Consider the following 22,513-nt stretch of genomic DNA (forward strand, 5'->3'; position numbering starts at 1 on the left):
AAAAAAGTTATTATTTCTCTGATTTTGCAAGAGAGGGAGAGAGAGCGAAAGAGCAAGAGAGCGAGCATGAGCAGGACCTAGGAGCTGCGGGAGAATCAGACTCCCCGCTGAGCAGGGAGCCTGATGTGGGACTGGATCCCAGGACCCTGGGGATCATGACCCCAGCCCTAGGCAGATGCTTAAATGACTGAGCTACCCAGGCATCCTGTATTAACAACATATCAACTTATGTTTGTGAGGGAAAAAATAGAAAATAGAGAGAACACAAAACAATACCAGTAGTTAAAACTTCTAAAGCCTCACTATAAGATTCTGCTGAAGTTACATTGTCTTATTTTATTGGAAGGTTTTTTCCTATTGTCAGAACATTAGCATATATTCATATTTTACCTAACACTATATCATAAGCAGCTTCCCATCTTAATAATCTTTTAAACTAATACATGTTTCATATGCCAAGTAATTGTAACATGTTTTAGTTAACTGGTTTGTCACTGAACTTGTTGATTCACTTTATTAAAAAATCATTTATTCATTGAGTAGATCTACGACATTCAAAACACTGGACCAGGGGCACCTGAATGGCTCGGTGGGTTGGGCCACTGCCTTCGGCTCAGGTTGTGATCTTGGGGTCCTGGAATTGAGCCCCGCGTCTGGCTCTCTGCTCAGCGGGGAGCCTGCTTCCCCCTGCCTCTCTGCCTACTTGTGATCTCTCTCTCTCTCTGTCAGATCAATAAATAAAATCTTTAAAAAAACAAAAAAACCAAAAAACTCCACTGGATTAAATATTATAAGTACATGTATATGAGTAAGTGGGTCCTTTCAGAATGCTCTTCAAAATAACAAAAGACACAAACATATATATGCAACACACACAACATACACAGTATACACTTTCTATACCTTGTATTTAATTTTTAAAAAACATTTAATTTTTAAAAAAATATTTAAGCATTTAATTTTTAAAAAATTAATTTAATTTAATCTTTTTACTTTTTAATTAATTTTTAATTTTAAGAACTATTTAATTTTTTTAAATAAGCATTTAATTTTTAAAAAATATTTTTATGGGACTAAAATACCCTAATTTTCCTTCCAGATATTTCTTTTATTGCTATTTCTCTTACACTTGTCTGCTGGGTTTGTCTAGGCATGGAAATCTTTAAAGTAGCCACAAAAGAAAAATTCTGAGCATTATTAAATATTTTATCTTAAGAACATCCCTAGCCAAAAGTATTATTAGTTCTGCCTACATTTTAGATAAAATTGCTGTATAATATAATACTGGGCTAAGAATGTGTTGTGGTTTTCTTTGAGTTGTGGGACGGGAACCGAGGAGCAGACATCTGGAAACAGGTATCTGAGCCACAAAGATATGGATACAAATTCTCCTTTCATATCTTAACTAGTTGTGTGATCTTTGGCGTATTAGTCAAAAACAAAAAAAACAACTTATTGTGCTTTCGTTTCCCTGCTTGTAGAAAGGAATTAATAACATTTACCTTCAAGGTGGATATAAGGATCCAGAAAATCTATGTAAGGGTCAACCATGTGCCTGGCATAAAAACAGACACTGAACATGTTTATTTCTACAATGAGCACAAACTCTGTTTTTAAAAGATAAAGCTAACTGGTATATAGAAAAAATTATAAAGAGAAAAATTAACTTACTTGGCTTTACTTCTACAGGTGAATTGTAATTCATTACCCATTTCCCAGTGAAGGTTCTAAGCCTTGAAAATTCGAGAAATCTAGACATAGAGGGGTCAGTGCCCTGAAGCCAAACACAATCACCTCAGAACCTAGCTCCTACCATGTCACTAATCCTATGTGTTTCCTCTTTTCTGTACATTTGTGAATATACATGGGAGACGAGGAAGTAAATTCACGGTGTGGGAAAGCAACATCCATTGTCCAGTCCTGCTTTGGGATGATTTGCTCCCCTTTCTTCTCACCTCACCTGATTTGAGAGAGGCTGACGGCAATAGAGCCGACTATTCAGCTTCTCTGTCAGCAGACGGAATTAACTGCTCCCCTTCCAGGAAAGGTGACGGTCCCTGGGAGACACCAGTGTGGGAAAGCTGTTTCTGGCCCCTCAGTGTTTTGCCTCACATCTTACAGGAGGGCTCTCTCTGATCCACCGTCCTCCCCTCTGAATGTGAATGACATTTTCTGGCTGATGAGGGATTCCCTGAAGAGTGCTTCCACAAATTAATACACATGTGATCACCAGTAAGTGTTCCCAGGGCTTCCAGCATCCCTCGAATTCTCATGTTTCTCATTTTTTTTTATAACGATTTTATTTATTTGAGAAAGAGAGAGCATGAGTGGGAGGAGGGGCAGAGGGAGTGGGGCGGGGGAAGCAGTGAGCACAGAGCCCCACTCGGGACTGATCCCAGGACCCCAAGATCACGACCTGAACCAAAGTGAGATGCTTGATCAACTGAGCCACCCAGGCACCGCTCATTTTTCCCATCTGAATCAAGTTTAAAAGTTGCAACCAATTATATGAAATAAACTGTCAGAGTAATTCAGCCATCATTAAAATGACATAAAATCCCAGGGATAAAAAAATTCTAGATTTTTTTTTCCCATGGGGGCTGGATAAGCACAGACCTCTGAATGGTCTGCGGGCTAGTCTGGGGTTCCATGCTGGGAGGCACCAGGAGAGAGGAAACATATGTGTCTGCATGCAAAGCTAAAGACAACATTGAAAAGTATTTGTGTTTGAGAAATTGCCTGCAGAGCAAGTAGGCAGATAAAACCTGTATCATTTTTGGAGCTATACGTATAGAGTATTTCCATAAACCTCTAACCTCAAAAGAAACTGTATATAAGATTTTGTCTTTATTTTTGAATTGTCTAAACCTAAGCTCTTTCCCTGGACCCAGGATCAACGGGGTCACTGTTGCAGTGATTTCAGACTCCAGTGTGCTAACTGCACACCCCAAAGCACAAAAAAGCTTGATTTCAAAAGATTATTTTGGAAACTGTCCTCCGCATCTGCTGTTCCCTTATCCAGAAAATTCCAATGTCAGACATATGTACACAGTCCATTCCCTTGAGTCATTCGGGTCTCTTGCTCAAATGCTCCCATACTGGAGAAGTCTTCCTGACCATCCAAGTTGAAGCAGTAGAAACCCACTTAAAAACAGGCTCTATACAACCTTCAGATGCCCTATTTTTCTTATTCTTATTCTTCTTTCTCACTGCTTCTCCTATGATAGATACATTTGATTTTCCATTTCCCCTCCCTACCAATGCAAGCTCCATGAAGGAGGAATTAGTTCTTTTCACTGCTGTATCCCACAGAGTTCCTGAATACATGCTTGCCGTTCAATAAATATCTGTCACACGAATGAATGACTTGTAGATGTTTTAGTCAAGTGCCATACATCTCCAATTCTCTTCCCAGCGAGATACACACTCAAACAGTGCTTCTGGGGCACACACGAGGCCAATGCTGAATCCTCTCAGATGTCTTTACCACAGCTTAGGAAGCAAGTGTATCCATGGGAGCTACCCTAAGAGTTGACAAAAGGCAAGCTTCTCTTCGAATCTTCCCAGGCTATAACACTCATCAACACACGACTTGCCCTCCCTCCCAAGCTTCAAATTACTTCATGCTCACAGAAACCTAGACCTCTTTTCTTACCATATTGATCAGAATTGGTGGTGAAGAGAAGGTAGTCAGAAGCACAGGTCTGGGATTCAATATCCACATCTCCTAGCCTCAGGATCAGTTTCTTCCCTTTTGGTACTCTGATGGTCTTTTCACACACCGTGTGATTGGGGTAAGTCCCTGGGTAATTCTTGGACGTCATGGTGCCACTGTCCTGATAGGTCACTATGTGCCCACAGCCATCACCTGGTAAAGAAAAAGAGAATGAGAGAAGTGACTTTAATTCTTACTGAGGATTGGGGCACCTGGGTGGCTCAGTGGTTTAAACCTCTGCCTTCGGCTCAGGTCATGATCTCGGGGTTCTGGGATCGAGCCCCACATCGGGCTCTCTGCTCAGCGGGGAGCCTGCTTCCCCCTCTCTCTCTGCCTGCCTCTCTGCCTACTTGTGATCTCTGTCTGTCAAATAAATAAATAAAAATCTTTAAAAAAAATTCTTACTGAGGATTGAGAGAGTCTAGTACAATCTCCAAGTCATGTATGTTATTCCTTCTTCATAGAGGGAAACGTGAAGAAGAAGAAGGAGGAGGAGGGGAAGGAGCAGGAGGGGGAGGGGGAGCAGAGGGAGGAAGAGGAAGGAGGAGAGGAAAGAAGGAAGAGGGGGAAGGAAGAAGAGGAAGAAGAAGGAGGAAGAGGAGGAAAAGAAGCAGCAGAACGAGGAGGTTAAATTTTGTATTATTTCAGGTTATTTCATCTTGTCTCCCGGTTTAATTTTCTGACTATTTTGGACCAAAGTGTTTCACATATTAGAATGGAAAGCCCTCAGCAAACACATCATTGGATCATACCACTTTTTCTAATCATCTATTTATCTACCATGGAAACTTGCACAGTAGGCCCTTGGCATTCACAGATTTGCCATTTGTGGTTTCATCTATTAGCAAGGCAATGCCGTGCCATAATTTGTGGTGGAGAAAAGAATCGTCGTCTAACTTCCAGAGGGTCACCATTTAGTTAAACAAGTCAGCGTGGGCCTCGTGCTGCTGGCAGAATTTGAGATGTAGGCTGAGAGGAGGGTAGAGCCTGTTACAGCTGGAGGTTTCCAACTGTTCGACATTCATGTCGCAGTTAATGACAGTCACAGACTGGAAGGATCCTGATAGCCCCAGGACGTGTCATTAGGGAATGTCAAGGGTCTAGTGCATGGAGTGCTCAGTGCATACCAGAACTGGTACAGATGGATACACAAAAAAGCAGCAATGGCAGCTTCGCAGAACTCAGAGTGAATTGGGATACAGTCATATGCTCAGCTAACTAATACTGGGTGCTGTGTGTCATCCTGGGAGCTTAAAGCACAGAGGAAGGCAGGAAAAGAACTATATCAGTGAATTATCACTACTTCACTAAAATAAGACATTTCCTTGAGACTTTTCTGAATAGAGAAGTTCATCAGTTGACCGACACATTGTCCCAGTAGATTAAAGTGACTGAGTCACTCACTCAAATATCTAATGGCATGCACAGCTGGGTGGGTTGCAAGGTAAATGAGCATGCACTGCATTCAAATGACCAAGTTCTTGTGGCCAGTATGGCTTCACATAAAAGCAAGAATTTCTGTCCTTAACTGGAGGGAGACAAAGCAGAAATTGGTCAGAGAAGGAATTTCCTCAGTAATAAAATAAGGCCTCTGCATCCCAAAGTCTCCCACAAAGAAGCCCCAATTTGGGCATAGTGGGAATCTAAAGCCCAAGGCAGCCTTCTTCCTCCTCCAACCTCTTCCTGAGCTGGAGAAGGATTGGCCTGGGGCTTTCCTTTATCCCACTCTTCTCTGGCCCTGAGGCTTATAGCCCAAATGATAATGGAGGCTTAAAAAAACAACAACAACAAAAAAAACCAAAAAAACAAACCTGGTGTGTGGGGGGGAGGTGGGCAGGGCATAGAACTCCAGAAATACCCCATCTCAGCAGACAAGTCTAAGAAGAAGAATCTACCCAGAATCCAGAAACTGCCACAAGATTCCCAACCCTTCCGGCCAGATGGATGGATGGGGGATAAGAGTTAACTTACCAAGAACACGAGCAGAAATGTAGATGATATTAAGATACCACTGGACACCTGCACATCTGGGAGAAGCTTTGGAATTTACATGGAAGACTACAGAGACCCACAGACGTTTTTGAGAAGGGAGATAATGAAAGAAATGTTTTAAAAAGGATGATCAACCTGGTAGGGCAATGCTACAGGACCTAGAATGTGGGGAGAATCTGGATCAGAAGAGCCATACAAGGGCTAGGAATGGAGCAGCTAGAAAGGGGAAGGAAAAAAAAAACAGGGAAATTCACAAGAAAAAAAAAATCAAAGGCTCAGAAAACAACAAGTGTTGGTGAGGAAGCGGAGAAAGGGAACCCTCTTACACTGTTGGTGGGAATGCAAGCTGGTGCAGCCACTCTGGAAAATGGTATGAAAGTTCCTCAAAAAGTTAAAGTTTCTCAAAAAGTTAAAAATAGAACTACCCTAGGGTGCTTGGGTAGCATCTGACTCTTCATTTCAGCAGGGGTCATAATCATGGTGTCCTGGGACTGAGCCCCAAGGTGGGCTCCACAATGGGCGTGGCACTTGCTTGGGATTCTCTCTCTCCCTCTGCCCATCTCCCAGCTTGCACTCTCACTCTCTACTTCCTTCTCTTTTGAATAAATAAATAACCCTTAAACAACAAACAAACAAAAAACCCAGAAACTATCCTATGACCTAACAATTGCACTAATAGGTATTTATCTGAAGGATACAAACAGTGATTCGAAGGGGTACACGAACCCCAATGTTTATAGCAGAAGTGACTACCACAGCCAAAATAGGGAAAGAGCCCAGATGTCCATCGATTGACAAATGGATAAAGATGTATATACAATAGAATATTACTCAGCCATCAAAAAGAATGAAACCTTGCCATTTTCAAAGACATGGATGGAACTAGAGGGTATTATGCTAAGCAAAATAAGTCAGTCAAAGGCAAATACCATATCATTTCATTCATATGTGGAGTTTAAGAAACAAAACAGATGAGCATAGAGGAAGGGAAGGAAAAATAAAGTAAGGTAAAAACAGAAAGGTGGGCAAACCATAAGAGACTCAGCTCTAGGAACAAACTGAGGGTTGCTGGAGGGGAGGCAGGTGGGGGGATGGGGTAACTGGGTGATGGGCATTAAGGAGGGCACGTGATGTAATAACACTGAATGATGTATGCAACTGAAGAATCACTAAATTCTACCCCCTGAAACTAATAATATACTGTATGTTAACTAACTCAAATTTAAAGAAAATCTTAAAAAAAAAATCAACAGACTTAGGTTTTGGTTTAATGGGGAAGATGAGAGAAGAAAAAAAAACCAAAACCCCACTGAAATTCTGAGTCCAGAAATGACTACAACACTAAGGCTAATATAGACAGAATTAGAAGCCCAGGGAGAGAGCAGGTTTGGGGCAAAGGTTGTAAGTCTGGTTAAGGCTGAGGTGACAGCTATCTTTCCTGACATCTTTGGCAGTAAGTACAAAATTGTTGAAAGTTAAATGAAAATTATACCAGAGGGAAGCATATGGTGCAGAAGTACATAGTGCACAAGGCTTTGATTTAAAATTTGAATCATTTGCCTGTTTATAAAGTCTTTCATTAAAAAGTCCAATTTATAGTTTCTCTTGAAAACTGGAAGACATGGAAACAATGGCAGCAGGTGATCTCACCCTGCTAGTGACACTGCCCCTTAAAGGAGAAAAGTGTCCTAGGTCCCCACCCCATCCTAGCTGTTCTAGGACGTGCCCCAACTTGGGAGGCCATGATTTTGAGCATCCTACAGGGCAACACTAGGGTAACTAGCATACAAACAATTGTGAGTGTTAATACATATTACCCTCTCTAACCCACCAAGATATCACCTGGTCAAACATTTAAACATTTTTTTTTTTTTTTAAGATTTTATTTATTTATTTGACAGAGATCACAAGTAGGCAGAGGCAGGCAGAGAGAGAGAGAGGAGGAAGCAGGCTCCCTTCTGAGCAGGGAGCCTGATGTGGGGCTCGATCCCAGGACCCTGGGATCATGACCCAAGCCGAAGGCAGAGGCTTTAACCCCCTGAGCCACCCAGGTGCCCCTAGGGTTTAATTTCTTGATGTCACTGTCCCTTTGGCAATAAACCATCTAGTATAGGATTGTAAAAGGACCCTCTGTGGGCTCACCTAAAAATACTCTAATGAGAACTAAAGATGCATTGGATGAGTTGAGTTCACCTTTCAGAGACACACAGTTTCCTCCAAGGAAGGGGCTGAGACTCCAAAGAGGTCAAGTTCTTGGTTACTGAATGGTCATTTTTTTTTTTTTTAATTTTTTATTTTTTATAAACATATATTTTTTATATACATATATTTTTATCCCCAGGTCTGTGAATCACCAGGTTTACACACTTCACAGCACTCACCAAATCACATACCCTCCCCAATGTCCATAATCCCACCCTCTTCTCCCCAACCCCCTCCCCCCGGCAACCCTCAGTTTGTTTTGTGAGATTAAGAGTCACTTATGGTTTGTCTCCCTCCCAATCCCATCTTGTTTCATTTATTCTTCTACCCACTTAAGCCTCCATGTTGCATCACCACTTCCTCATATCAGGGAGATCATATGATAGTTGTCTTTCTCTGCTTGACTTATTTCGCTAAGCATGATACGCTCTAGTTCCATCCATGTTGTTGCAAATGGCAAGATTTCATTTCTTTTGATGGCTGCATAGTATTCCATTGTGTATATATACCACATCTTCTTGATCCATTCATCTGTTGATGGACATCTAGGTTCTTTCCATAGTTTGGCTATTGTGGACATTGCTGCTATAAACATTCGGGTGCATGTGTCCCTTTGGATCACTACATTTGTATCTTTAGGGTAAATACCCAATAGTGCAATTGCTGGGTCATAGGGCAGTTCTATTTTCAACATTTTGAGGAACCTCCATGCTGTTTTCCAGAGTGGCTGCACCAGCTTGCATTCCCACCAACAGTGTAGGAGGGTTCCCCTTTCTCCGCATCCTCGCCAGCATCTGTCATTTCCTGACTTGTTGATTTTAGCCATTCTGACTGGTGTGAGGTGATATCTCATTGTGGTTTTGATTTGTATTTCCCTGATGCCGAGTGATATGGAGCACTTTTTCATGTGTCTGTTCGCCATCTGGATGTCTTCTTTGCAGAAATGTCTGTTCATGTCTTCTGCCCATTTCTTGATTGGATTATTTGTTCTTTGGGTGTTGAGTTTGCTAAGTTCTTTATAGATTCTGGACACTAGTCCTTTATCTGATATGTCGTTCGCAAATATCTTCTCCCATTCTGTCAGTTGTCTTTTGATTTTGTTAACTGTTTCCTTTGCTGTGCAAAAGCTTTTGATCTTGATGAAATCCCAGTAGTTCATTTTTTCCCTTGCTTCCCTTGCCTTTTGCGTTGTTCCTAGGAAGATGTTGCTGCGGCAGAGGTCGAAGAGGTTGCTGCCCGTGTTCTCCTCAAGGATTTTGATGGATTCCTTTCGTACATTGAGGTCCTTCATCCATTTTGAGTCTATTTTTCTGTGTGGTGTAAGGAAATGGTCCAATTTCATTTTTCTGCATGTGGCTGTCCAATTTTCCCAGCACCATTTATTGAAAAGGCTGTCTTTTTTCCATTGGACATTCTTTCCTGCTTTGTCGAAGATTAGTTGACCATAGAGTTGAGGGTCTATTTCTGGGCTCTCTATTCTGTTCCATTGATCTATGTGTCTGTTTTTGTGCCAGTACCATGCTGTCTTGATGATGACAGCTTTGTAATAGAGCTTGAAGTCCGGAATCATTTAAACATTTAAACACCTTTCTTCTTATGGGGAAATTCTCTCCTTTAATAAAAGTGAACTCTTTCTGGAAAGCACAGCTAAATATTAAATGAGGCGTAATTATATGTGAATCAACTTTCATTTGATCACTATATTCTTAAGTGACATGTCATGACAAAGGAAAATCCCTGGATATCACATTTATTCAATCCTGTAATTATACTTCTCTCCAATCACTTTTACCCTAAAGCCCTAGAGGACACGAATTTCACCCAGTGATACCAGCAGAAGGGAAGCAGGTCTGGCTTCAACTCTCCCATCATTACTTTGCTTGGGTGATCAGTGCCTCCTTGGAAAGATTTCTCTTTTCCATTAACTATCAGAATGATACTCCAGGAGTCTTTGTTCTTCCAAAAAACCTGAAAGGAACTGCTGAGTCCTAATTTATTAAAAAGCAAGCGGTCATCAGAAGTTTGTAATTTCACCCCTGTCTGTGCAAGGAGACTATTTAGGGAGTTTTCTGTGGCAAGCACTAATATAATACATTTATTCCATGGTATTAACTACATTAGGAATTTTCATCCTATTGTCCTTCCATGGTCTTGATGAATTAAAAAAACTAGATATACTAATAATACTGTAATAGATACTTGAAAGTCGCTAAAACAGTAGATCTCAAATGTTCTCACCACAAAAAAGAAACAGGGAGGGGCACCTGGGTGGCTCAGTGGGTTAAGCCGCTGCCTTCAGCTCAGGTCATGATCTCAGGGTCCTGCGATCGAGTCCTGCATCGGGCTCTCTGCTCAGCAGGGAGCTTGCTTCCCTCTCTCTCTCTCTGCCTGCTTCTCTGTCTACTTGTGATTTCTCTCTGTCAAATAAATAAATAAAATCTTAAAAAAAAAAAAAAAAGGAAACAGGGATTACGGGAGGTGATGGGGAGGTTATATCACGGAGGTAATAATTTCACAATATGTAAGTGTATCAGATCAATACACTGTAGACAAACTAACACATCATATGTCAGTTATACCTCAATAAAGCTGGAGGAAAAAAAGGACTAGAAATATGCCAGAGGGGAAAATGGAGAACTGGGAAGGAGAGATAATGCCCACCATACCATGGACTGTATAAGGCAGGTGCATGCAAATGATCAACAGTAGGGAAGCAATATTCCCAGGACCTTACCCTAACACTTAAATAGCTTACTCTCATCACCTAGCTCTAGTGAAGAATCACTGACAAGGAAGGCAACAGAAGTTGCTTAAAAATCTATCACTTCCTGTTCCATTTCTTGAATATCAATGTCAATTTCCTGGTTATGACTAGCAAGATGTTATCATTGAGGATAACCAAGTAAAGGGTACACAACTTTTCTCTCTATTATTTCTTGCAACTGTATATATTCTACAGTTGTCTCAGAAAAAGATTAATTAAAAAAATGTTAGTCTGGTTAAGTTTGGCTGACAGGGGGTGAAAATGAAGAAACTTTCATTTTCTGGGTTTTTTTTTTTTTTAAAGATTTCATTTATTTACTTGTCAGAGAGAGAGAGTGAGCACATGCAGGTGAAGCAGAGGAAAGCAGGCTCTCCGATGAGCAAGGAGCCCGATGTGGGACTCGATCCCAGGACCCCGCGATCATGACCTGAGCCGAAGGCAGACGCTCAACCCACTGAGCCACCCAGGCGTCCCTCATTTTCTGTTTTATACTTTTCTATACTATCTGGATTTTGTTATTCTGTATAAACTATTTAAACTATGCTTAAATAAAACATTATCCACATTTGCATTGAAAAGGTATATATTGAATGACAATCAATAAAGGAGGCCATTTTTTTAAATTATTATTTATTTGACAGAGAGAAATCACAAGTAGATGGAGAGGCAGGCAGAGAGAGAGAGAGAGAGAGGAAAGCAGGCTCCCTGCTGAGCAGAGAGCCGATGCGGGACTCGATCCCAGGACCCTGAGATCATGACCTGAGCCGAAGGCAGCGGCTTAACCCACTGAGCCACCCAGGCGCCCAAGGAGGCCACTTTTATTCTAAAAATCTCTCTGTACCAAAATCATTACCCAAATTTCTCATATGTGTCTGAGGAGCATGGAGTAGCATGTCTGAGGGGGGCTCTTATACATGGTCCAGTTTACAGATGAGAAAATACAATTTATTTCGGCTTTCCTTTAGGTTACTTTACTGATGGTGGGGATTTAGAAAAGGCTCTAGGATTTTAAAAACATTTTTGTCTCTCTTTATTCGATTTCATGACAAATATTTGTATTTAATATTAAAAACAAACAAAAAACATCTGAACTGCTGCCCTATCAGACATTCCTTTGGATATCTTCATGACATTCTCCTATTAAAATGAACAGTTCCCTGATGAAAGGTAAGTGACTCCTGAAATGGTCATACACAGATGGAAAACCACTGGGTAGAAGGTTGAGGGAGAACTTCAAAGTCGAAGAACCAGGTGCATTACCAGCTCAACTCACGAATGGATCCTAGCATGACAAAGAGTAAGGTAGTCAGATACTCTGTGTCTCCAGGTAGGATAAAATGTTCTCTAGGCACCAACACCCATGAACGCTCTTGCCAAAGAGCAAATTGTGTATCAATAATTAACTCCAAATCTCATCAAGCCTTTAGGTCTAACTTCTGAGCCATAGGAAATGCACAAGTTTACTGACACTATAGGAAATGCGCAAGTTTACTGATACCAAGGAAGCCATTAGCTGCATCTAGGCTGGGACATTCTAGGTGCAACTGACCGAGTTTCTTCAACAATGAACTGTATAGAGGCATAAAAGAAAGTATTTATGTCAGATTAAAGGAAAGTTAAATAAAACAGCAACCAAGTAAATTTTGTTTGGATCCTGATATGAAAAACCAACCTTACAAAAACTACTTAAAGAAGGTGAGTGAGCTATTGCTATCAGGAAAGTATTAATTCATTTTATTAGGTATGATAATGGTATTGAGGTTATGTAAGAAATGTCTTTTTTTAGGGAGGCCTAATGACATATTTGGGCTGAAATGACATGACATGAGGTGTGGGATTTGCCTTAAGATATGAGAGCAAGAAAAGGAAGGAAGAAGATAAAAAAGAGACAGGGAGAGGTTGATGGTTACTGAAACTATGATTGAAGAGGCTGTACACATTTTTAAATTTTTATTTTATTTATATATTTTTTAAAGATTTTATTTATTTACTGACAGAGGAAGAGAGGGAGAGAGAGAGCACAAGCAGAAGGAGCAGTAGAGGGAGAGGAAGAAGCAGACTCCCAGCTGAGAAGGAAGCCCTAGGAGGAGCTCCATTCCAGGACTCTGAGATGGGGACCTGAGCCAAAGAGACCTAACCCATTGAGCTACTCGAGGGCATACAGGTTTTGTTTTTTTGTTTTTGTTTTTGTTTTTATTTTTTAAACCAAAATGAAAAGAAACGAAGGTCAGTCTTTAGGGCAAACAATACAACCTTGGTTTGGAGGATTAAGCTCCACATGGTGTTGGGAGCCCTGATGGGCAGTGAGCCACAGTGATACAGTGGTATGGCGTGAGACAGTGAGTTTCAACGGCAACCTACCTACGGAGGTCATGGATATAAGGGGGAAGGAGGAAGCTTTGCCACAAGGAACCTGTCTACTCCTCAAAAGTGGCTACAGTTGCAATGTTTATCTTTTTCTTCCTTTGAACAGTAATTTAATAGCCAAAGCATCAAAGCACATGATGACTAAACTATGCATCATTTCCTCTCTCCTTAGGCTGAAAGCTCCTCTCCTCTGCAGAGTATGTGAAGGGTGGTCACTCCATGATGGGCGTAAACCCTGGTCTCTTCTTGGAACCCCAACTGGTTTGTGAGATTGACCAAACCTCTTCTCAAGAGAACTTGCACAAACAAAACTGGATGAAGGTTACAATTTGGAAAAAGCTACAGGTACTTAGTACTTGGTACTTGGTACTACACCTGAAGTGATCTCTACTCAAAATTTAAGTATTTTAACTTAAATTTGCCAGCACTCCACATTAGAAAAGCCTGGTCCAACTACAGTATCTCTAAGCAATGTGCTACTAAGGAAAAGTTAAAGACATGTTTTAGAGTTCTATTTAATTTAAAAACAGAATATCATGTACACATACAGATATAAAGGGAAAGTGTATGAAGTGCTATGATGCAGGATTACAAGGGATTTTCATTTTATTTATACATTTATTTTCTAAATTCTCTATAATATGAAAATATTATGTATAAATCAGAAAAACAATATAATTTAAAATACCATATTTACCTAATAATTTTGGTAACATAGTTTACTTTCAGTATTAACCCTAAGGTATAGACTGGAAAAAGTCCCTTTGGGCCAGTAAACACAAACTGTCATTAAAAACTCACTCAACAAACAGCTGGAAACTAAGTACAGTGTAGTTCCCACTTAAAGAAGCTCACAGGGAAGAGGAGAGGGGTATGTTAACAAGGAATTCTTGAGACTAAAGTGACAGGTCCAAAACAGACTATGGGCTCAGTCTCTGTTCTCCAAATGCCTGAAAGCATATGTCTTGATGCTTTTAATGTCAGCTGTTCCGGAAGTATGGATATCCACAGTATTTTCTAAATAAACTTAAAACAAATCCTAGATGCTTTTTACACACATCAACCGTTTATTTAGTCTACTCTAATTCCACCCACTTCGAAAGGAAAACAATAACTTCCTTAAAAGACTATTTCCCTTTTGATAAGAAATCATGTTCCACTAATAGAAAAGTGAAATCAAGATACACCTGGGAGGAACTAGGTTCTGTAATACTACAAAGCATGACTGAGGCTTCCAAAGAACACTTCCAACTGAATTGCACTTGTGGAAAACTGTTTGGATGACATGAAATAAATAATGCAAAAATTCCTTCAGTTATTAACTAATCCATACAATAAAACAACAGATGGGAAACTTTTTTAAAAATTATGACCCATAGTTAAAACATGGGTTTTTCATTGCAGTCTAAGTAAGCACACGTGCATACACATGCAGAACAGAAAAAAAAAGTCTAATGTTAAAATTCTTTCTATCGTATGTAATGTGCTGTGATATTTTCTATTCCACTGCATTTTTCTTTTTAATTGAAAGCGTGCTAGTTTTGTCACCTGAATTGATTTTACTGCCTACTGATGGGTCACAGCCTGCAATTTGAGAAAGAGTGTTCTGAAATGTCCCATGAGTGAAACCATTTCTTGAAGAATGATTTCATTACAGTTGGATCCTTGCTCTTCTAATATTCAAGTTACAACAGGTCTCAACGCATATACAATCATCCACGTGTGGGTGTGAGAAAATTTATTCCCATGTCTAAGATCAAGTGAGCTCTTGATGACTACAATCTTTTCAGCCACAAAGAAGGGCCTGCAATTATTACAGACTTCTTTGTCTGATGAATCTGTTTCATGTGAACAGATTTCTCAAGGTATTACTAATTTCACTGTCTGTCATACTTTCCCATAAACTTTGCTTTTCTCCCATTGTGCTTAATTTTTATTATGCTGTATGTTGCCTGAAAAGGAATGGAAGAACCAGGACAGCAGGGTCTACGTGGTTACGTGAGAATAAAACCAGTAAAACGGAAGTTACTATGATGAAACTCCAATTATTCAAAATCTTTAGTATTCTCAAAAGGAAAACGGATAATATTATGCTGAGAGAAATTACAGTGATAAACTTAAAACACATGGATCAATTCTTCGGCAAAACTGTCGTAGAATCTCTTTAAACCCTGTCACCACGCATAAAATAGATACTAATGACATTACTAACAATCTAATGAAGATGATACCTTTGGCACAGCTGATGAAAGATATCTGACAGTAAAATAAAAGGAAACACAAGGTACTTATTTTCAAAAGTTTCTCCATGTAAACTCTCAACATAGTGTTTCCTATCAACTAAAAGATTCACTTAAAATAAATCCATTTGAATGCATGAAAACGAAACAAGTCATTTCAAGAGGTCCTATCCAAGACTCTTTAGATAATGTGAGACTGTATCCATAAGGGTTTAAAGACGTCAAAAATCAGCCGCCTGAATAGCTCGGTCAGTTAAGCATCTACCTTTGGCTCAGACCCTGGGATCGAGCCCTGTGTTGGCTCCCTGCTCAACGGGGAGTCTGCTTCTCCCTCTCCCTCTCCCTCTGCCCCTCCTCCCTTGCTTGTGTCCTCTCACTCTCTCTCTTTCTCTCTCTCTCAAATAAACATAAATCTTTAAAAAGACATAAAAAATTATAATGTCCACATAAGAAGCATCATTTACACCTAATAGAAAAAAAAAATCTTGAAGCCTAATTTAATGCTACCCTTTAATCTGCTGTAGGTAAAACCATGGTTCTTGGTTCTTGGTCACTCTCCAGTCCTGTGACTCCTAATGTAAAGTTAAAGATCACTGACAGGGGGCGCCTGGGTGGCTCAGTGGGTTAAGCCGCTGCCTTCGGCTCAGGTCATGATCTCAGGGTCCTGGGATCGAGTCCCGCATCGGGCTCTCTGCTCAGCAGGGAGCCTGCTTCCCTCTCTCTCTCTGGCTGCCTCTCCGTCTACTTGTGATTTCTCTCTGTCAAATTAATAAATAAAATCTTTAAAAAAAAAAAAAAAAAAAGATCACTGACAGGGCTATGAGGCTGGGTTAAAGATCACTGACAGGAGGCTTTGCACACTTACTGCTTTTCTAATTTCATAAATTATTTCCACATACTTGGGAGGTGACAAAGCACACTGGTATGACACTGAGTTCCTGCCCAGAACTGGCTGTGTAGCCTTGAGTGAGTCCCTTAACCTCTCCAAGCTACGATTCATCATCTATAATGTAGAGACAACGGTAGTGCCTAACTCACGTGTTATCATGAGCACTAAGTGAGATAATGCTAGGAAAGTATTAAGCATAGGGACTAGTATCCAGTAAGAATTAAAAATATTTTAAGTGGGGCACCTGGGTGGTTCAGTGGGCTAGGCCTCTGCCTTTGGCTCAGGTCATGGTCTCAGGGTCCTGGGATCGAGCCCTGCATCGGGCTCTCTGCTCAGCAGTGAGCCTGCTTCCCCCTCTCTCTGCCTGCCTCTCTGCCTATTTGTGATCTCTCTCTCTCTGTCAAATAAATAAATAAAAATAAAAATAAATTAAAAAAATATTTTAACTGCCATATTTTTACTTAAAACTATTATATATATTAAAGCACCAAGAATATTGTTTTGGATTTGCTGACCTTGTCCAAATTCCCCCACTCACTGGCTCTATAATCATAAGAAATTACCTATTTTATGTGTATCAGTTTTCCTCATCTTTAAAAATCTCAACTACAACTGGATGTGGTAAAGACGAATGAGGCTATGTTAAGCGCTGGAAAGTCTAAACTGCCAGAAACTCTAACTAGCACGTCCCTGGCCCCCAGTATGTATCTAGGGCCCACTAACAGCTGAGTCAGCATCTCCCAAAGTGGGCACTGTGTGTTTTTGAGTGTTGGGGAGACTTAAAAGGAAGTCAAGCTCTCATCTCCAAATAAACTCGCAGAATCTCACCTTCTTCTTTACTGTTGGACATCTCGAAGCCCTTGCAGTGCACAGTGAAGCTCTCACAGGAGACACATATTCCTAGGGAACCCCTTCCTCAGTGGGTGTTTCCTGGGTATAGGGTTCTGGGCCAGCCAACTCCCAGGCTAGGGAGATCCCATGATGGGGCTTCTGGGACTAAGGCTCAGATGCAGAGAAGTGGATATTGGCCTTAGAGTTCTAAGAACAATACTAAAATTATACTATGTGAATCTGATATTCAGAAGGAAGACTCTTCCCACTGTTGTTTGGTTACAAGTGCTTTGGGGGAACTGGCAACAAATCAGATGCATTGTTTCAGAGAAGTTTCTTAATTTCACAGATGAAAGGGGGGAAAACGTGTTTGTGCAGCAAAACTCCTCTGAGATGACTATTTTATCTCTGTCAAATAGATGCTCAGGATAAGGAAGTCAGAGAAAAGCAGCCACTGACCTTTACTAATAATGTCAGGATGTTGATGTAATGTCCAGGCTGCCATTGCTAGAGGTGAAGACAAACGCAAGAAATCTTTCCTGTCTCTACAATGTGCTATACTGTCTAATCTCGGCTCCATAGTAAATAAACATATTGCCAATATTCAGATAAAGTGTAACTGGATGTTGACTTTTCCTTCTGGATTAAAAAAAAAAAATCCAGTATCACCAAGTTTACACAAAGTTAACCTGAATTTCAGAAATTAAAATGTTTCTCTCTCCTCACTCTCTCTCTCTCTCCCTCTCATTGACACACACACACCTTTTCACTTTCCCAGATACATTTTTCAAAAACTCAGTAAGAACCAAAATGTTAAAAAAAAAATGAAAATGTGAAAATGCTAACACATAGCATTTACTAAACATTTATTGTAAAAGGTGTATTCTAAGGGATTTTATGTTATCTTATTTAATCTTAAGATGATCATATTCGGCAGATAATATTAGATCCTTTTTTAAAATTCTGAAGAATGCTCAACGTCACTTGCCATCAGGGAATTTCAAATCAAACTGCAAGGAGATACCACCTTACACCAGTCAGAACAGCTAAAATTAACAACTCAGGAAAAAACAGATGTTGAAGATGTAGAGAAAGGGGAACTCTCTTACATTGTTGGTGGGAATGCAAGCTGGTGCAGCCACTCTGGGAAACAGTACGGAGGTTCTTCAAAAAGTTAAAAATAGAGCTCCCCTAGGACCCAGGAATTACACTCTAGGTATTTATCAAAAAATATATAAACATAGTGATTTGAGGGGGTACATGCACCCCAATGTTTATAACAGCACATCCACAATAGCCAAAATATAGAAAGAGCCCAGATATCCACTGACAGATGAATGGGTAAGGAAGATGTGGTATGCGCACACACACAGACAGCTATATATGGAATATTATTCAGCCATCAAAAAGAATGAAATCTTGCCATTTGCAGTGATGTGGATGGAACTAGAGGGCATTATGCTGAACAAAGTCAGTCAGAGAAAGACAAATACCATATGATTTGACTCATATGTGGAATTTAAGAAACAAAACAGATGAACAGAGGGGAAGGAAAGGAAAATAAAATAAGATGAAAATACAGAGGGAGAAAAACCATAAGAGATGCTGAACTCTAAGCAACAAACTGAGGGTTGCGAGAGAGAAGAGAGGAGAGGGCAATGAGCTAGATGGGTGATGGGCATTAAGGAGGGCACTTGATGTAATGAGCGCTGGGTGTTAGATACAACTGATGAATCACTAAGTTCTACCCTGGTAACTAATAATACATCACATGTTAACTAAATTGAACTTAAATAAATAATTTTTAAAAATTAAAAAAAGACAAACCTTTGAGATACCTCTTTTATATGGTTTTATTTTAATATCTAATCCTAAAACTAGAACAAGTCTATATTCTCAAATCTTTGACACTGATTTTCATCTACAGTTCATTTATAAGTCTAGGACAGGCAATAATAAATTTTAGGACCTACATTTAAGCCAGAGTGATACTTCTGACCTTTGGAAAAAAGTATCAATTTAGGAATTATTTGAGCATATGGTGGAAAATATATGAAGAAATAGGAGGAGAAAGTTTCTGAGAGCATACATGTATGTCCCAAATACAAGGAAAAAGCAATCAATGTTTACCGACCAGAAAAAAAGCAAATCTCAGTTAGGAAAGAGATGGCATCTTAACATGCTTCTACTGAAGGATGAAACAGAAGAGCTGATGGAGAAAGAAATAAACCTTATAAAACTCCTATCACACTGCATAGTGTCCAAAATTACACGGCCTTTGCACATGGCACATCGGGTATCACTGAGTTTATTACAGTGTGACAAAAGCACATGGTTATCTACTAATCGGGACTTGAAAAAGAAACCTCTAAGAGAAAAAGAGAAAAACCTCTAAGAGAAAAAGACCTCTAAGAGAAATTAAAGACTGCATAAATAACCTCCTGAAATTGTGTTTCTCCAAGGCTTCTTTTTCTTTAACTTGGTCTCCCCTGGACACAAGCACCCATCTAAGATGAAGGGCAGGAGACCATCCTAGAAGGCATCTAGGATTTTAAGACATGCGTGCGCCTGTATTTGACTCTGGACACTCAAGGTGAGTGCGCCTGGGGTAAATGATTCGATCTTTGTGAATCTCAGTACTCTTCAGAGCACTCAGAACTCTTGGGATTGAATTAGATGCAAAAACACTTGCTAAATCAAAATACATATGAGGGGTAGGGTTTTCCATTTTTATTTACATAAAAAAAAAAAAAAAACCTGGGTGGACAAGCAACACTCCATGGATGCTTAAACCACTGAATGAAAACTTGATGGGGATGAGTAGCTTTACTGAGTAAGTGGCTACTATTTAATAGGTTATTTTCAAGTCATAAGGGAAAAAGGCAACTTCAAAATGAAGAGGTAGAGTTGTTACTTCTTGAATTCACTGAGCATTTTCAGTGTGGTGAAAAGTGGGCCAAAAATAGCAACAATAATATATGCATCTTGAGATCCGGTTAGCAGCATATGACTCCTTTGCGGTACTTTAAAAAAAAAAAAAAATTCAGCTTGAATCTAATCAAGTCTTTAGGTCTAAGTTCAAGTTTATAGAGAAATACAGTGGATAGTGCCCCAAGGAAAAGATAAGAAATGGAGAGGCCAGTTAGTCGAATTTAAGGGTGAGCTGTGTCACTCTATAACTAATGTCCTCTAGGAAAAATAAAAACCATGTGGGCAGGGCTTAATGGTACATTGCAGGTGACTTAAGAGACAGAATAACAAATTGTAATATGTGGACCTTGTTTGGATCTTCCTTCGTACAAAGCAGCAGTAAAAAGATATGTTTAGGTCAACTGGGGAAATTTGAATTTTGAATTGAGTATTAGATGATATTAAGATGGTTCTAGTAATATTTTCAGGTGTGCTCATGGCATGGTAATGCAAGAGAATATTTAGAGACACAAATGAAATATTTAGGAGAGAAATGCCATTAAGTCTTTAATAGATTTTTAAATACCTCAGGGGGAAAACAGTGTTTCTGTGAAGATCTTGGTCGAATGGATGAAGAAGATGTGGTCCATATATACAATGGAATATTACTCAGCCAACAGAAAGGATGAATACCTAAGTTTTGTATCAACATGGATGGGACTGCAGGAGATTGCACTTAGAGAAATAAGTCAAGCAGAGAAAGTCAATTATCATATGGTTTCACTTATTTGTGGAACATAAGGAATAGCATGGAGGACATTAGGAGAAGGAAGGGAAAAATGAAGGGGATGAAATCGGAGGGGGATACAAACCATGAGAGACTATGGACTCTGGGAAACAAACTGAGGGTTTTAGAAGGGAGGGGTGGGGGGATGGGTTAGCTCGGTGATGGGCATTAAGGAGGGTATGTACTGCACGGAGCACTGGGTGTTACACGCAAACAATGAATCATGGAACACGACATCAAAAACTAATGATGTACTGTATGATGACTAACATAACATAATAAAATAAGTACATAAATAAATAAAAAGATCTTGGTCACATAGCACAGCAACTGTAGGAAAAAGGATAAAAAGGGAAAAGAAAAAAGAAGATGAAAAACAGAAAGAAAAAAGAATTTCCTACCTACAAGGCAAGAGCATTTCAAAATTTTTAGGCCATCTGGAGCTCACAGAAACAGCCAGTACAGGCCCATTTCTCTATCTGTGGACTCTATTCAGTTTTAATCTGTTGGTAAAGCAGGGGCTTTTTGAGGGGGGAAAAAAGGCAAGTCACGGTACATGTAATTCTCAGAATAAGGAGCTTCTGTTCTAAACTCTTCAGGGTGGGAGCAATTCAATAAGCAGATTTCATGTTTCAGTGGTCCTATGGATTAGCAAGTCTCAAAGGTTTCCTCCTTTAGACTTAATCAACTACATTTCAATATGAGGTAAACTTGCTTTTGTGAAAAGCCGTAAAAAGACTGAATTAAATCCACTTAGCCATTTAAAAAATTAAGTGAGACCCATAGAAATGTTTACTTATATTCCCTGTGGGAAGTTTTACGCACTGGTAATTCAAACTTACTGGACTTCTTAACTTTTAATACCCATTGACCTTGTTCTTTGTCAGATATAATAGTGAAATAAAGTTTTAGTTTTTTTCCCTTTTTTCAAGAATACAGTGTTCTATAAACTATCATTTGGGAGCACCTGAGTGGCTCATTCAGTTGAGTGTCCAACTCCTGATTTCAGCTTTGGTCATGATCTCAAGGTTGTGAGATGAGTCCTGAGTTGGACTCTGTGCTTGGGCGAGGAGGGAGGGGCGGGGGGGGGTGGGGAATCCTGCTAGAGTCTCTCTCCCTCTCCTTCTGCCACTCCCCCTCCTCCCTCCCTCTCTAAAAAAGAAGGAGAAGAAGAAGGAGAAGAAGAAGTAGAAAAATCATTTATATACAACTTTTGGGCGCATCCACTAAACACACTCAATCATGAAATTAGTTAGTTCTAATTTCCAAGGATTTTAATTTTGTAACAAAAGAAAGACGGTTCTTTTCCCTTCTGGTAAAATGTAAATATTTTGGACATTGCATTAAAAGGCTACAATGATTTGAGTTGGAAAATGATGACTATAAAAGCATATAAAACAAATGCAGTTATCAATAAACATAAACTCCAAGTAGTCTAATCATGGACAAGGTAGACACTTGTATGTATAAATTAAGAATCTCATCCAAAGGGGCACCTGAGTGGCTCATTGAGTTAAAGCCTCCGCCTTTCGCCCAGGGTCCTGGGATCGAGCCCTCCATCGGGCTCTCTGCTTGGCGGCAAGCCTGCTGCCCCACTACCCTGCCCCTCTCTGCCTGCCTCTCTGCCTTCTTGTGATCTCTGTCTGTCAAAGAAATTAAAAATAAATAAATAAATAAATAAATAAATAAAACCTTAAAAAAAAAAAAAAAAGAATCTCATCCAAGGACCAAGAAATACATTTTATCTTTGTAAGATGTACTTACATTCTTGTAAGATGGAATTACCTTACCATCTGATACTTAGTACATTTAAAGT

At 39.7% G+C, this 22,513-nt stretch overlaps 1 protein-coding gene across 4 annotated transcripts in view; it reads right to left on the minus strand.

The window, feature by feature from the left end:
* DCBLD1 (discoidin, CUB and LCCL domain containing 1) overlaps positions 1 to 22,513 on the minus strand; it is a 69,274-nt gene that overhangs the window by 39,865 nt on the left and 6,896 nt on the right. For 2 of the 4 annotated variants that reach the window (XM_059177732.1, XM_059177733.1), the window contains exon 2: positions 3,656 to 3,868. In XM_059177732.1, the coding sequence (XP_059033715.1) occupies positions 3,656 to 3,868 (213 nt within the window). Of the gene's footprint in view, positions 1 to 3,655; positions 3,869 to 10,147; positions 10,314 to 22,513 lie in introns of those variants that run through there. The other 2 variants (XM_059177734.1, XM_059177735.1) reach the window with 2 other exon arrangements.

Source organism: Mustela lutreola, chromosome 6 (assembly GCF_030435805.1).
Source record: "Mustela lutreola isolate mMusLut2 chromosome 6, mMusLut2.pri, whole genome shotgun sequence".
Taxonomy (NCBI): domain Eukaryota; kingdom Metazoa; phylum Chordata; class Mammalia; order Carnivora; family Mustelidae; genus Mustela; species Mustela lutreola.